The 16,326-nt window shown below is 48.1% G+C and overlaps 1 protein-coding gene across 5 annotated transcripts in view; it reads left to right on the forward strand.

Annotated features, from left to right (window-relative positions):
- STK31 (serine/threonine kinase 31) overlaps positions 1–16,326 on the forward strand; it is a 369,252-nt gene that overhangs the window by 177,255 nt on the left and 175,671 nt on the right. For all 5 annotated transcript variants that reach the window (XM_040352870.1, XM_040352874.1, XM_040352872.1 and 2 more), the window contains one exon: positions 7,494–7,609. In XM_040352870.1, the coding sequence (XP_040208804.1) occupies positions 7,494–7,609 (116 nt within the window). The remainder of the gene's footprint in view (positions 1–7,493; positions 7,610–16,326) is intronic.

Here is a 16,326-nt window from a genome sequence, read left to right on the forward strand (position 1 = left end):
CTTTCCGGCAGGGTCCGGTCTATCACCCAGACCCCGGTTTCTTCAAGCTGACGACCTGGTGCTTGAGAGGCGGAGCCTGGGGGAGAAGGGCTGCTCCGAGAGGGTAATTGACACACTTCTGGCTAGTAGGAAGGTAGTCACTAGGCGTATTTATGCCAAGATTTGGGGGGTCTTCTCTCGCTGGTGTTCGGCGAGACAGGTATCCCAACAGGAGACTTCGGCTCTCCTGGAGTTTCTTCAGGATGGAGTGGACCAGGGGCTAGCCTCCAGGACTCTTAAAGTCCAAGTGGCAGCCTTGTTGTATTTTTTGGATAGACACCTATCCCTGGATCCCCTTATTAAAAGGTTCCTAACAGCCAGAGATAGGTTGTCCCCAGTTCAGGGTTCTAGGGTTCCGGCCTGAGATCTTTCGATTGTTTTGGATCAGTTGACCAAGGCTCCGTTTGAGCCAATCGATAGTATCCCAATCAGGTTACTTACCCTTAAGTTTGCCTTCCTCTTGGCAGTCACGACGACCAAGAGGATAAGTGATATGCAGGCGCTCTCTAAATATGTAAAAAGAAATAAAAATAATTTTTTTAACGCCCCTGTCCCCAGTAGCTTGCGCGCAGAAGCACACGCAAGTCCCGCCGACATATGTAAACACCGTTTAAACCGCATATTAAACCGCGTGCGTTAGAGTGCCAGCAACAGTTCTAGCACTAGATCTCCTCTGTAAATCTAAACTGGTAACCTGTAAAAAATGTCAAAGCATTGCCTATGGAGATTTTTAAGTACCGAAGTTTGGCGCCATTCCATGAGTGTGCGCAATTTTAAAGTGTGACATGTTGGGTATCTATTTACTCGGTGTAACATCATCTTTCATATTTTACAAAAAAATTGGGCTAACTTTACTGTTTTGTTATTTTTTTAATTCATGAAACAATTTCTTTCCAAAAAAAAAAAAAAAAGGCGTTTGAAAAATTTATTGCGCAAATCCCGTGCAAGATAAAGTTTCAATGACCGTCGTTTTATTCCCTAGGGTGTCTGCTAAAAAAACATATATAATGTTTGGGGGTTCTGCGTAATTTTCTAGCAAAAAAATTATGATTTGTACATGTAGGAGAGAAGTGCCAGAATAGGCCTGGTATGGAGGTGGGTATAAAAGCCCTGTATGGAAGTGGTTAACTTAGCCTTGAATATGCAAGCAGTTCCTTCACCTCTCCCCGAGCTACGGTCACAGGATAGTAGATTGAACCCAGGCGGGACCAATTCGTCCAGCCTGGGGGGGGGGGGGAAGCAGGAGAGAACCATGTTTCCGTGATTACCAAGTAATCTAAGTCATACTCTAATAGGATGTCATAGATGGCTATCGCATTTTTCACCGCAGACCGCGCGTTAAGAAGTCCTCCTTTTATTGTGGAGTTGATTTGTTTATGGGCTAGGGTTTTTTCACCTATCAGGATATCTTCATTAGCAACTTTTGGTGCTGTCATGAATTTCTCGGCAGCAGGATTAAGCAGATTATACTTATTCAATTTCATCAAACTCTAGAGCAGTGGTTCTCAACCTGGGGGTCGGGACCCCCTCGGAGGTCAAATGATGATTTGCCAGGGGTCACCAAATCCTGTGCTGTTCCTGAAGCCCGCACCACTCTCCCAGCCTTCTTGTGGCTGCTCAGCTTGGCTGTCCCTGGAGCCGGTGGCCACCCAGCTGTGCTGTTCCTGGAGCACACGGCCATTCAGTTCACGGCATGGCTGGGGGGCAGAGACTAGAGGTCCGCTGACTGGTGAGGAATGTGAGGTGGGAGGGGCTGGAGGAGACCCTATCTCCTGATTTCAGCATAGGTGTCACTGCTACAAGACACCACAAAGTTGGAGACACATTGGGTAACACTACCTGTGATTATAGTTGCCATTAAAAGTCCCCACTACAGATCTCAGATCAGCAGATGACTTTGATCAAGAGCACCTAAGTTGGCCGATCAGAACTCCCCCAAGCATTGCCACTCATCCCACCCCCCACCCCCCCACTAAGGAGTAAGAGAAGGAATTAAAATAGAGAATACATGGAAGGTAGAGAAAAAGAGGGGGAGGAAGAAAGAAAGAAAGAAAAAAGGGAGAGAAAGCATGAGAGAAAAAACAAGAAAGACGGCTAGAGAGAGGGATGGGGGGAAAAACAAGAAATTAGGATAGAGAGAGATGAAAGGGAAAAAGAGGAGAACAAAGAGAAAAGGGTGGTACATCCAAAAATGTACCATATGAGGTTTTAATACTGTACGAGTGGAGGTGACTCAGGGAACGCTAAATTTCCGTGGGTTAGGGGCGCAAATGACTTGTCTTGTGTGCCGACAACCCACGCTACGAAAATAATTTTACTATTAGGGGTCCCCACAACTTGGGAAATTTTATCAAGGGGTCACGGCATTAAAAGGTTGAGAACCACTGCTCTAGAGGGAACATCTCCTCCCATATTAAAAGCTTCCAATTGGACAGGAGAGTAGACCGTTCTACTCTGACTATGAGAAACCTAGTGGATGGTCGGTGCCATAACGTCCAGCCTACCACCCGTTTCCCATGTAAAAATAAAAAGGTACAAAAACTTTTACCAGGAGAGCTATGCTGTTTTAAAAGTAGCAGTACTGTGCCTATAAGAGCAACTGCACTAAGAATCACCTTAATTTAAATATAAAGCTTCAGATACAATGCTCACCATAACTACTGCATAGTAAATGTTATGCCCAACTCAAGGAGGGGGGGGAACAGCCGACCCGCCCATCCTGGCACAGACGGGCTTCCCTCTGGCGTGCCTCCGGCGCCCGCAGCGCTCCGCGCAGTGTCCTGCCGCCTTTGAAGGCCCCGCCGACACAGTGGGGAATTAGTCCTGGCTCCTCCCTGAAAGGGGAAGTTGGATGCTGTTAACACTGCGCCTGCGCAGCCTCTCCGGAGGCAACTCAGCACAGCGCTGCAGTGAAGAGGGGGATGTTGAAGAGTCACTCAGAACAAAGTCAGGTAACTGGATTTAAAAGTGATGCTGCTCTGCGCTCACCAGTGCGCCATCTTGGTGCTGCTGATTGTGGTGTTGCTGCTGAGGGTGATATAAGGCACAATGGAGGGACTCAAAAAACTTTTAATACACCGACCATGGAAAGAAAAGAAAACGATGCTCCAATGGTGCAGGTAAAAAAAAAACTTTAGTTTTAATGAATAAAAACCAACAAACATTAAAGCGGGAGTTCACCCATTTAAAAAAAAAAAAAAAATCTCCCCTTAGCTTCCTGCTCGTTCGGTCTAGGGGAATCGGCTATTTATATTAAAATATGAGCAGTACTTACCCGTTTTCGAGCTGCATCTTCTTCCGTCGCTTCCGGGTATGGGTCTTCGGGAGCGGGCGTTCCTTCTTGATTGACATTCTTCCGAGAGGCTTCCGACGGTCGCATCCATCGCGTCACTTGTAGCCGAAAGAAGCCGAACGTCGGTGCGGCTCTATACTGCGCCTGCGCACCGACGTTCGGCTTCTTTCGGAAAATCGTGACGCGATGGATGCGACTGTCGGAAGCCTCTCGGAAGCCTGTCAATCAAGAAGGAACGCCCATTCCCGAAGCCCATACCCGGAAGCGACGGAGAGGATGCGTCTCGTAAACGGGTAAGTACTGCACATATTTTAAAATAAATAGCCGATTCCCCTAGTAATAACGAGCAGGAATCTAAGGGGGAAAAGTGCCCTCTAAGGGTGAACCCCCGCTTTAACCACTTGACATTCCGGCAATTGACAAGACGGCCACAAGGTGGCTCTTAATTGCCGCGATTACGTCTATAGACATCCTCCGCTCCTCCAGACACTGGAGGGCACGCAAGCGCGCCCCCGCCGCATCACTGATGTGCCGATGCACGTGCCTGGCGGCCGCGATGTCCGCCAGGTACCCGTGATCGGCGGATACACAGACAAGGACGTGGATCTGTGTGTGTAAACACACAGATCCAAGTCCTGTCAGGGAGAGGAGACCGATGCTGTGTCCCTTGTACATAGGGACACAGATCGGTCACCTCCCCCAGACAGTCCCCTTCCCCCACAGTTAGAAACACTATGCAGGTGACAAATTTAACCCCTTCCTCGCCCCTAGTGTTAACCCCTTCCCTGCCAGTCACATTTATACAGTAACCAGTGCATTTTTATAGCACTGGTCGCTGTGTAAATGTGAATGGTCCCAAAAATGTGTCAAGTGTCCGCCATAATGTCGCAGTCCCAATAAAAATCGCAGATCGCTGCCATTACTAGTAAAAAAAAAAAAATCATAATTCTGTCCCCTATTTTGTAGGTGCTATAACTTTTGCGCAAACCAGTCGCTTATTGCGTTTTTTTTTTTTAAAACAAAAATACGTAGAAGAATACTTATCGGCCTTAACTAAGAAAAAAAAAAAGTATTTTTTAAAAAAATATTAGGATATTTATTAGAGCAAAAAGTAAATAAATATTGTGTTTTTTTTCCAAAATTGTCGCTCTTTTTATTTATAGTGCAAAAAATAAAAACCGAACGGAAGCTGAAATTTCGCCTGGGCAGGAAGGGGGTATATGTGCCCAGTAAGCAAGTGGTTAAAAGTGATCACAGTTCAAAATAAAAGCAATATGGGGAGTGTTGTACTAGGCCCTAGGTACACCACTCCCCATATTGTTTTTTTTTTGAACTGTGATCACTTTTAAAGCGGGAGTTCAACCGAAAAACAATTTTTAACATTAGATTGAGGCTCATTTTGTGTAGGGGAATCGGGTGTTTTTTTTTTAAATCGAAGCCGTACTTACCGTTCTAGAGAGAGATCTTCTCCGCCGCTTCCGGGTATGGTCTTCGGGACTGGGCGTTCCTATTTGATTGACAGGCTTCCGACGGTCGCATACATCGCGTCACGAGTAGCCGAGCGTCGGTGCGGCTCCATACGGCGCCTGCGCACCGACGTTCGGCTACTTTCGGAAAATCGTGACGCGCTGTATGCGACCGTCGGAAGCCTGTCAATCAAATAGGAACGCCCAGTCCCGCAGCCCATACCTGGAAGCGGCGGAGAAGATCTATCTCTAAAACGGTAAGTACTGCTTCGATTTAAAAAAAAAACACCCGATTCTGCTTCACAAAATGAGCCTCAATCTAATGTTAAAAATTTAGTTTTTGGGTGAACCTCCACTTTAATGTTAATATATACATATCTCACTATTTTCATATTCAGCGCTTAATAAATGAAGCCATTTAACCAGTTCCCGACCTCCTCATGTACATATACGTCAGCAGAATGGCACGTACAGGCACATGTACGTACCTGTACGTCCTCTGCTAGACGTGGGTGGGGGGTGCCATGCGGTACATGCGGAGGTCGGGTCCGCTCGGGGAGCGATCCGGGACGACGGCGCGGCTATTTGTTTTTAGCCGCTCCGTCGCGATCGCTCCCCGGAGCTGAAGAACGGGGAGAGCCGTGTGTAAACACGGCTTCCCCGTGCTTCACTGTGGCGGCGCATCGATCGAGTGATCCCTTATATAGGGAAGACTCGATCGATGTTGTCAATCCTACAGCCACACCCCCCTACACTAGTAAACACACACAGTGATCCCTAAATCCTACAGCGCCCCCTGTGTTTAACTCCCAAACTGCAACTGTCATTTTCACAATAAAGAATGCAATTTAAATGCATTTTTTGCTGTGAAAATGACAATTGTCCCAAAAATGTGTCAAAATTGTCCGAAGTGTCCGCCATAATGTCGCAGTCACGAAAAAAATTGCTGATCGCCGCCATTAGTAGTAAAAAAAAATAAAAAAAAATAAAAATGCAAAAAAACTATCCCCTATTTTGTAAACACTATAAATTTTGCGCAAACCAACCGATAAACGATTATTGCGGTTTTTTTTTACCAAAAATAGGTAGAAGAATACGTATCGGCCTAAACTGAGGAAAAAAAAAATTATATATGTTTTTGGGGGATATTTATTACAGCAAAAAGTAAAAAATATTGCATTTTTTTCAAAATTGTAGCTCTATTTTTGTTTATAGCGCAAAAAATAAAAACCGCAGAGGTGATCAAATACCACCAAAAGAAAGCTCTATTTGTGGGGAAAAAAGGACGCCAATTTTGTTTGGGAGCCACGTCGCACGACCGTGCAATTGTCTGTTAAAGCGACGCAGTCCCGAACTGTAAAAACCCCTTGGGTCTTTAGGCAGCAATATGGTCCGGGGCTTAAGTGGTTAAAAACTGCATTTTGTATTTACTCGGGTTATAGTTGTGTAATAAAATGTGTTTGATCTGGGTCGTTTAAGTGTGGCAAATATGCAAAAATATAAGAAAGGGTGCAAATATTTTTTCACACAACTGTAGGAACAATAGACGTTACTTGGAGTATCTTTTGGCTACTCTACAAGTTGATACAATACTATATCTGGGATAAGCATCAACTACTGTACCAGGGTGGTTGTGAGGGGTTTTCCCCATGGCTGTGTGCTCTTGATTCATCTCCCCACTTGCTTTTTGTGTCCATATATATTGGATGCACAGTACTTCCAGTTTATACAACTCTATCCCATTTATTCATTAGGTTTGTCCTTTAAATTGTGTCCTACTTTTGGAGGCTTTGGAGGCATACTGGTGCTCTTGCATGCATGTGTTCTCTGCCATATGTAGTAAGTTGCCTTACATGATACATTTTCCTATATACATGCTTTTATGTGCATTTATATATGTTTATGACATCACTATTTATATTTTTAGACAGTTGTTCAATCTGTTGCTCTTGAGAACCCCCAGACCCTTGAGTCAAAATGTGTAGGGGTACCCACAATTTTTGGGGATCTAAAGCTTTTCCTTGTATGAAGAAAGTCCCATCATACTCTGCAAATTTTGCATTTACTGTTTTAAGTATATTATTAGTGTCTTAAGTTTGTACTTAATACAATTTATATTTGTATTTTTATATACTTGTCATTGTGGTGCCTTTCTAAAAGTCCTCTCTATTTAAACCGGCCAGTAACTCTTCCTGTATTAGGATGTCTACACTCTGATGGAGCAACAGATGCAGCTTTGTCAGTCCTGGGGGAGCTTAGGGATGTACTAGCGAAGTTAAATACGCAAACAAATTAAAATCAAACTCCATAACACCTTGCAACAGACTTTTATTTTTTATTTTTTTTGGATTAAAGGTTTTACATGAATGAAAGCTGATTATTGTAAGCACCCTTGTCAGTGTTTACTTGGTTTCACTCAACCCACTAGCTGCCACAACTGAAAGGCAGCTTGTTCTTGTGATCCAGACTTGTTACTGGATCACCAGGTGAAAATAAATGCCTTAAAAAGAACACAAATGCAGCCATAACATCTAAGACGTTGCAATATAAGTTCAGGTATTTGCTTTTGGGTTTTTTACTGCTTTAAATGTGTCGCTCAATGAACTATTTAGGAAAAAAGATTGTGTGCATTTTAATTTTGTAGCAGTCATGCATTTATTTTTACCTGTCATTGCATTTATTTTTTCCCCGTAAAGAAAGCAAGAGAGCTATCTGAGAAAACAATTCATGGGCTTGAAGTTAACTTGAAGACTGCAGCAGGAAGCAGGCTAAAGGTTTTAACAACCAAGATTAATGGACTGAGAACTCTTAGGTGAGGTTTTTTGTGGTTGTAATGCATACTTCAAAATGTATAGGGATAATTTTATAATACATTCTTCCTCTGCATTATGCACGCAGGTAGGCTGGAAGCAGAACGTAACTGTATCTGAGCACCATAAACTAATACCGCTCTTTAATTTTTAATATTCAACGCCAATATACACTGCTCAAAAGAATTAAAGGAACACTTTTGAATCGGAACTCCTGGGATATTGATCTGGTCAGTTAAGTAGCAGAGAGGGAAGGGGTGTATACAGAGGGGGTTGTTAATTTCAATTAACAGCAAAGCAGATAAAAACTGATTAACAGGTGCACTACATGGGCAACAATGAGACGACCTCCAAAACAGGAATGTTTTTTCAGATGGAGGTGTCTGACATTTTTTTCCCCTACTCCTCTTTTCTCACTGTTTTTCACTAGTTTTGCATTTGGCTAGGGTTAATGTCAATACTGGTAGCACGAGGCGATACTTGGACCCTATAAAGGTTGCACAGACAGTCTAACTCCTCCTTGATGGCACATCAATACATGTCATTGCCAGAAGGTTTGCCTTGTCTCCCAGCACAGTCTCAAGAGCATGGAGGAGATTCTAGGAGACGGCAGTTACTCTAGGAGAGCTGGACAGAGCCGTAGAAGGTCCTTAACCCATCAGCAGGATTGGTATCTGATCCTTTGTGCAAGGAGGAACAGGATGAGCACTGCCAGAGCCCTACAAAATGACCTCCAGCAGGCCACGGGTGTGAATGTCTCTGACCAAACAATCAGGAACCGACTTCATGGGGGTGGCCTGAGGGCCCAACGTCCTCTAGTGTGCTCGGTGCTCATTGCCGGACACTGTGGAGCTCGATTGGCATTTTCCATTCAACACCAGACTTGGCAGGTCCGCCACTGATGCCCCATGCTTTTTGCAGATGAGAACAGGTTCACCCTGAGCATATGTGACTTGAAAGGGTCTGGAGAAGCCGTGGAGAACTTTATGCTGCCTGTAACATCATTCAGCATGACCGGTTTGGTGGTGGGTCAGTAATGGTCGGGGAGGCATATCCATGGAGGGACGCACAGATCTCTACAGGCTACGCAATGGCACCCTGACTGCCATTGGGTATTGGGATGAAATCCTTGGACCCATTGTCAGACCTTACGCTGGTGCAGTGGGTCCTGAGTTCTTCCTGGTGCACGACAATGCCCGGCCTCATGTGGCGAGAGCATGCAGACAGTTCCTGGAGGATGAAGAAATTGATTCCATTGAATGGCCGCCTCGCTCACCTGACCTAAATCCAAAAGAACACCTCTGGGACATTGTTTCGGTCCATCCGGTGCCACCAGGTTGCACCTGTTCAGGAGCTCAGTGATGCTCTGGTCCAGATCTGGGAGGAACTACCCCAGGATACCATTTGTCCTCTCATGCCCTGATATCGTCAAACATGCATACAAGCATTCGGGGACCATACAAACTACTGAGGACCATTTTGAGTTGTTGCAATGAAATTTCAGCAAAATAAACTAGCATGCTGCATAATTTTTTCACTTGGATCTTTGGGGTGTCTTTGAATTCAGCCCTCTGTAGGTGGATAATTTTCATTTTCATTAAATGATGTTCCATCCTTTCATTCCTAACACATTACCCAGTCCATATCAGTATAGATATCCAGCATGAGATTTTTGCCCGTTGAGATCTGATATGTTTTCAAAGTGTTACTTTTTTTTTTTTTTTGAGCAGTGTATATAATATTACAAGTAGATATAGATCTCCCAATCGATTTATTAATACTAGCAGCATAAGGATTGAAAATGTTGATTTGAGAGACTTTTATTCCACTTAAGCTGGCCATATACAGTATTTTTTTTTTATTTTTTTTTTTTAAACAGAAGGAATGTTTATTGAAAAGAGTGCACATGTGAATGTATACAGGGGTAAATTTCTCAAAAAATACATGGAAAACAGTCATGTATATATATTTTCATACAGATAGAAAAGACAAACACAAAAAAAGGGTCCGTCCTAATTGGGTAAACATCTCTACTGTTACTTCTACTTCATGATTTTAAATAAACACCCCAAAATACACAACTATAAGGGAAACCCCAGAACTCCTCCACATTTTGTTGATCAATATTACAGGAAGATAAGGGGGAGAGAAAAGGGGGTAAAGAGGGTCACCTAGTATCCTCTGAGCCACAGCTACCAGGGGGGAAGCCAGGGTAGAGAGGTGAGTGGAGGGAGAATAAAAAACAGATTCATCAGAATTGAGGTTACACCATAAAAAAAATCACACCATAAATACTCCAACCAATTATTTCACACTGAGATGTCTAGCCTGAATCCATGATGTCCACATTTTATCAAACGTCTTTGAAAGTAGAGGAGGATTGGGCAGAGACAAGATACCTTTCCTAGCATATAAGGTACTGCAGCCTAAAATATAATTTATTTTTTTCGTATGCTTATTAGTAGGTACAATGGGGCAAAAAAGTATTTAGTCAGCCACCAATTGTGCAAGTTCTCCCACTTAAGATAAGAGAGGCCAGTAATTGTCATAGTGTAGGTGACCGTGATATTGTGTCAATCTCGCTCCTTTTCTCGGCGAGATTGATCACCTACGAGCCCCGTCGCGGGAGCCAGCGCCGAGCCGGCTCGCCGCGTTTGGGGGGAAAAAGCCGTCATAGAAGCGACGGGGATCTGACTTGGATTCCTGCCAATTCTAGCCGCAGCGTTTGGTATGAATCATGAGGGGGAACGGCACACCAAATATTTAATAAAAAAAAACGGCATGGGTTCCCCCCCAGGGGCATACCAGGCCCTTAGGTCTGGTATGGATTATAAGGAGAACCCCCACCCTACGCCGTAAAAACGGCGTGGGGGTCCCCCTACAATCCATACCAGACCCGTATCCAAAGCACGCCGGTCAGGGAGGGAGCGGGGACGAGCGAGCGCCCCCACCCTCCCTGAGCATTACCAGGTCGCATGCCCTCAACATGGGGGGGGTTGGGTGCTCTGGGGCAGGGGGCGCCCTGCGGCCCCCCCACCCCAAAGCACCCTGTCCCCATGTTGAGAAGGACAGGGCCTCTTCCTGACGACCCTGGCCGTTGGTTGTTGGGGTCTGCGGGCAGGGGGCTTATCGGAATCTGGGTGCCCCCTTTAATAAGGGGGCCCCCCACCCTAGGTAAATGAATATGGGGTACATCGTACCCCTACCCATTCACCTGGAGGCAAAGTGTCAATAAAAATAAACACACAACACAGGGTTTTAAAATGTATTAGTCGGCTCCGGGGGTCTTCTCCCTCCAGTGGGTCTTCTCCACTCTCTATGGGGTCGTCTTCCCCCGCCGCTAGTAATTGAGCTAAAAAGAAGATAGCGGTGGCCAGCCCCGAAGAAGGCACCGGAGAGCGGGAAAAGAACCGGGGAGTGCGGAGATGACAGCGGAGAAGATGGAAGTAGACCCCCGGAGCTGACTAATAAATTATTTTTAAACCCTGTGTTGTGTGTTTATTTTTATTGACACTTTGCCTCCAGGTGAATGGGTAGGGGTACGATGTACCCCATATTCATTCACCTAGGGTGGGGGGCCCCCTTATTAAAGAGGGCTCCCAGATTTCGATAAGCCCCCCGACAACCAACGGCCAGGGTTGTCGGGAAGAGGCCCTGTCCTTAACATAGGGACAGGGTGCTCTGGGGTGGGGGGGCCGCAGGGCGCCCCTCCGCCCCAGAGCACCCAACCCCCCCCATGTTGAGGGCATGCGGCCTGGTACGGCTAAGGATTTATACCAAACGACGCGGCTAGAATTGGCGGGAATCCAAGTCGGATCCCCGTTGCTTCTATGATGCGATCGCTGGAATGTGCTTTTTCTATTTCAGCGAGTGCGAGATGTCGGCACCCTGTCGCCGAGAATCAGCGCGATGCTGTCGTGCTGGAAACACATTCTCGAAAACAGGTACAGTACCAAATTATATAGGGAAGAATAATAATCTCCAAACGTCTGCACTATATTCTTTGGCAACGAGATTAATTGTCCATACTTCCCTTTTATTTTTTGGGTATGTATGTTGTCGTACATCTTTCCTTAAAGTGGATGTAAACTCTGTAAACTTTTTTTTTTATGTCACAATGTAGAGAATACGATTTCCTATCATCTGTGTCAGTCTTGCCACACAGAGTTAATCCAGTGCTGAGCAATCCTCTCTTTATTGTTGAGTGAAATAAAACAGACTTCCAGATAAAGACTAAGGGCCAGATCCACAAAGCAGATGCGCCGACTTAACTCGAGATACGCGGCGTAATTGAAATTTACACGGCGCGTGTTCCTCAAAAGGAGATACGACTTAAAATCAGGTTTTTCCGTCGTACCTAAAAAAATTACACCGGCGCTTTTCTGTGCGCAAATTACGCTAGAAACGCCGCTGTTTTGATAGGCAAATATGCAAATGAGGGAGATGGGGCGATCCACAAAATTAAGTGTGTGCGCCGTAGATTACGCCCTGTGCGCTTCTGTTAGTTTCAATGTGTAAATTTACACTTTATAAAAGCAGCCCTAATTTTACACATACCGTGTAAAGGTCAGCTAAAGCAGCACCATTAAGGAAGAGCTGAGCACACACACACTTGCTGGACTACAATCTGTATGCCAACATGCCAGGGGCATCCATGCGCATAGCTAGACTAGTGACTTCAGTGACCGAGGGTACCCCCTCTTCTGAGGGCACAGCAGCCAGGAGACGGCAAACAGTAAACACACACATTAATTATGTCACAATGAGAATGCATTAATGCACACCACTGTGGTCCCTAGCACAGACATATCACATGCACATCTAATTGGATTAGATCCAAGTACCCCCCCCCCAATGGTACTTGGGAGCAGTAACGCCACGCCACGGCTCCAATTCTGTTACTGTGCATTCATACACCATTCAGGGACCTGGGATCACTTCTCCCTGGTCCTGGGGATCCCTTCTCCACCAAAACTGAGGGTGACACCCTTATTTTATCAGGAATGCCACCCCCCACATTCACACATCATTCACACACATAAACCAAATCATAAGTACAGTATAATAAACAATCATAAAAATATAAAAAAAAATAAAATAAAAAAGTACCCCTGCAAATTATTATCGGCGGCGAGTGCTCCGTCTGGGCTGCCCACGGCCAACTGGAGGATCTTCATGGGGGGGGGGGGGGTGTTAGCAGGGGAGGGAGTATCTTCATGGGGGGGGGGGGGAGCAGGGGAAGGAGGAGCCTCCCCTGGTGTCTGTCCTCCTGCTGGCCTGCCCTCCAAGGCCACTGCTATCCTTGTGAGACAGACAGTGATGGCAGCCGTATTGGCCTGGCCAGCCCGGGTATTGTCCTGGACAGCCCGGGTATTGTCCTGCACAGCCTGGGTCAGGGCAGTCACCTACTGGGCCACGCCTGTTGTGGCGGTCTTCAGGTCCCACAAACATGTGATGACCGCCAATGAGTTTGTGGCCCCATCACCGAGTGACTCCTTCATTGCACCCAGGCTGTGCTCCATCTGGGTCAGAGTGACTTTTATCTGACCCAGAGTGCGGGTCTGCCGGGCATTGTCCTTCTGCAGACTGGTCGGCAGACGCTCGGCCACCCCCCTGGTCTCCTGGGTCGCAATCCTGCCTGCCCCTGAGGCTTGTGGCCTGGGAGGAGGGGGGAGAGTGACCCTTCTGGGTTGCGGCCTGTTGTGGGAGGGGCTACCCCTGATGGTGGCCTGACTGCTGCCAGCCTCTGGGGTAGCCTCAAGTGTAGCCTCAAGGGTATCCTCAAAGGTCATCATATCCGAGGCCAAAAGGACTTCCCGGCCAATTTGAAGATCTTCTTCCTCCACCCCCTCATCCTCCTCCCCCTCATCCTCCTCCCCCTCACCCTCCTCATGAGGGGAGGTTTGGCCACTCCCCTCCCCTGGGGAATCCTGCCCTTCTTGGGACTCATCAGCAGCATCTTGTCCTTGGGGTGGTGCAGCAGCCTGGTCTGATGGGCCAGCAACCTCCTGGCCTGATGGGCCAGCAACCTCCTGGCTTGATGGGCCTGCAATCTCCTGGTCATCTGTGGAGGACACAAAACAATCACAGGTTTGAGGATCCACACACTTGGCACATCTTCTCTTCCCCCACCGACACATGCTAATCACCAGATAGAAAAACCCAAAACTTACCTGTCCTCACAGGAGAACCTGTTTGATAGCCACGCAGGCCCACCACCTGCTCTGGCTGGAAACACCGGGCCACTGCCCATTCCTCCTCACTCAGATGGATGGGGCAGGGTCCCCCTCCTCCAGTGCCCCTGGCATGGGCATTGATCTTAGCCACCTTGTTCCGGACCACGCTCTTTAGATCGTTGGTCTTTTTTTGGATGCCAGCGGGGGTCCTCGTCCCCGTCCCCCCCTGCCGCATTGATCTGATCCGTAACCTTCTTCCTTCTTTAGAATCGCCTTCCTTTGGGCCGGGGAGGTGTTCCGGCTCTCAGGCCCATGTAAATAGCGCCCATATAGGACGATGGACCTAGCAAGGATTTGCTTCTCAACCTGATTAAAATTGAGCTTTCTGAGCTTGGGTGCCATCAGACACCACTCAGCAACAAGAAGAAACTCACAGGACAAACAAACAAAAATACACACACCACAAACAAACAAAAACACATTAACAGAAGAAACACACAAGCAGACAGCTACTACAAATTCAAAAACAAACACGCAAAAAACAAACACAAAATACAATCAGAAAAAAACAAACCGAAAATACACTAAGCAGAAACAAACACCAACTACTATATAATACTCCTCCAAAACTTCTCTATCACACACAACTCACCAACAAACACTGACAAACATTCAGAGCAGAAGCAACTTGTTCTAGGAAGGGTAACACAGGGAAATACTTTTGCAAGGGAAGTGTGTTTGTCTGGGGCTATTTATACACAGGGCGATCCTCAAACTAAGTACGCTTGGCCTTTTACCTATCTCACTGATTGCGCCAAGCAAAGTTCTGCACATGCCCAGTGAGAAGCAGATTCGTGCGCTCATGCGCAGTACGACCGGCCCTTCATTTGCATGGGGTCACGGCTCATTACAATGAAGCACGCCCACTTCCTTCCCACTTGCAATAACCCCGCCTTACGCCTTGGGATTTAAGTTACGCAAGCGCAACTTTGCGCAAATGCGCTGTGGATACGGCAATTACGACACCAACTTAGGGCGCCGTAACTTAAATGACATAAGTTTTGAGTAACTTAATTTGCGGCGCTGGCTGTGGATCTGGCCCTGAAGTCCTCGCTTGAGTGATAGGTTATTTACATATCTCGTGCACTAGCTTGCAGATATGCACAGCTTCTTGTCTATGTATATTCTGATGGCTGTTTACACTGAACTGTGGATCGCCCCATTTTTTTTAAAACATTTAATCAAAACACAGGAAAGACTGCCAATCCTGGGAGAGCTGGACAGGAGAGGGGAGGGGAATGTGAATTGTGCACTTTACAGAAGCTGTACATGTCTGCAAGCTAGTGCACGAGATGTGTAAATAACCTGTCACTCAAGCAAGGACTTTGGTCTTTATCTGGAAGTCTGAGAGCCCAGAGTAGGAGTGTGCCCCCCCCCCCCCCGCAGAGAGCCCAGAGTAGGAGTGCCCCCCCGCAGAGAGCCCAGAGTAGGAGTGTGCCCCCCCCGCAGAGAGCCCAGAGTAGGAGTGTGCCCCCCCCGCAGAGAGCCCAGAGTAGGAGTGTGCCCCCCCCGCAGAGAGCCCAGAGTAGGAGTGTGCCCCCCCCCGCAGAGAGCCCAGAGTAGGAGTGTGCCCCCCCCGCAGAGAGCCCAGAGTAGGAGTGTGCCCCCCCCCGCAGAGAGCCCAGAGTAGGAGTGTGCCCCCCCCGCAGAGAGCCCAGAGTAGGAGTGTGCCCCCCCCCGCAGAGAGCCCAGAGTAGGAGTGTGCCCCCCCCGCAGAGAGCCCAGAGTAGGAGTGTGCCCCCCCCGCAGAGAGCCCAGAGTAGGAGTGTGCCCCCCCCCCCGCAGAGAGCCCAGAGTAGGAGTGTGCCCCCCGCAGAGAGCCCAGAGTAGGAGTGTGCCCCCCGCAGAGAGCCCAGAGTAGGAGTGTGCCCCCCCCCCCGCAGAGAGCCCAGAGTAGGAGTGTGCCCCCCCCGCAGAGAGCCCAGAGTAGGAGTGTGCCCCCCGCAGAGAGCCCAGAGCAGGAGTGTGCCCCCCCCCCCCCCCGCAGAGAGCCCAGAGTAGGAGTGTGCCCCCCCCCCCGCAGAGAGCCCAGAGTAGGAGTGTGCCCCCCCCCCCGCAGAGAGCCCAGAGTAGGAGTGTGCCCCCCCCCCGCAGAGAGCCCAGAGTAGGAGTGTGCCCCCCCCCCCGCAGAGAGCCCAGAGTAGGAGTGTGCCCCCCCCCCCCCCCCGCAGAGAGCCCAGAGTAGGGGGGTGCCCCCCCCCCGCAGAGAGCCCAGAGTAGGAGTGTGCCCCCCCCCGCAGAGAGCCCAGAGTAGGAGTGTGCCCCCCCCGCAGAGAGCCCAGAGTAGGAGCGTGCCCCCCCCGCAGAGAGCCCAGAGTAGGAGCGTGCCCCCCCCGCAGAGAGCCCAGAGTAGGAGCGTGCCCCCCCCGCAGAGAGCCCAGAGTAGGAGCGTGCCCCCCCCCCCCGCAGAGAGCCCAGAGTAGGAATGTGCCCCCCCCGCAGAGAGCCCAGAGTAGGAGCGTGACCCCCCCCCCCCCCCCCCG

This window comes from Rana temporaria, chromosome 5 (assembly GCF_905171775.1).
Source record: "Rana temporaria chromosome 5, aRanTem1.1, whole genome shotgun sequence".
Classification (NCBI taxonomy): Eukaryota; Metazoa; Chordata; class Amphibia; order Anura; family Ranidae; genus Rana; species Rana temporaria.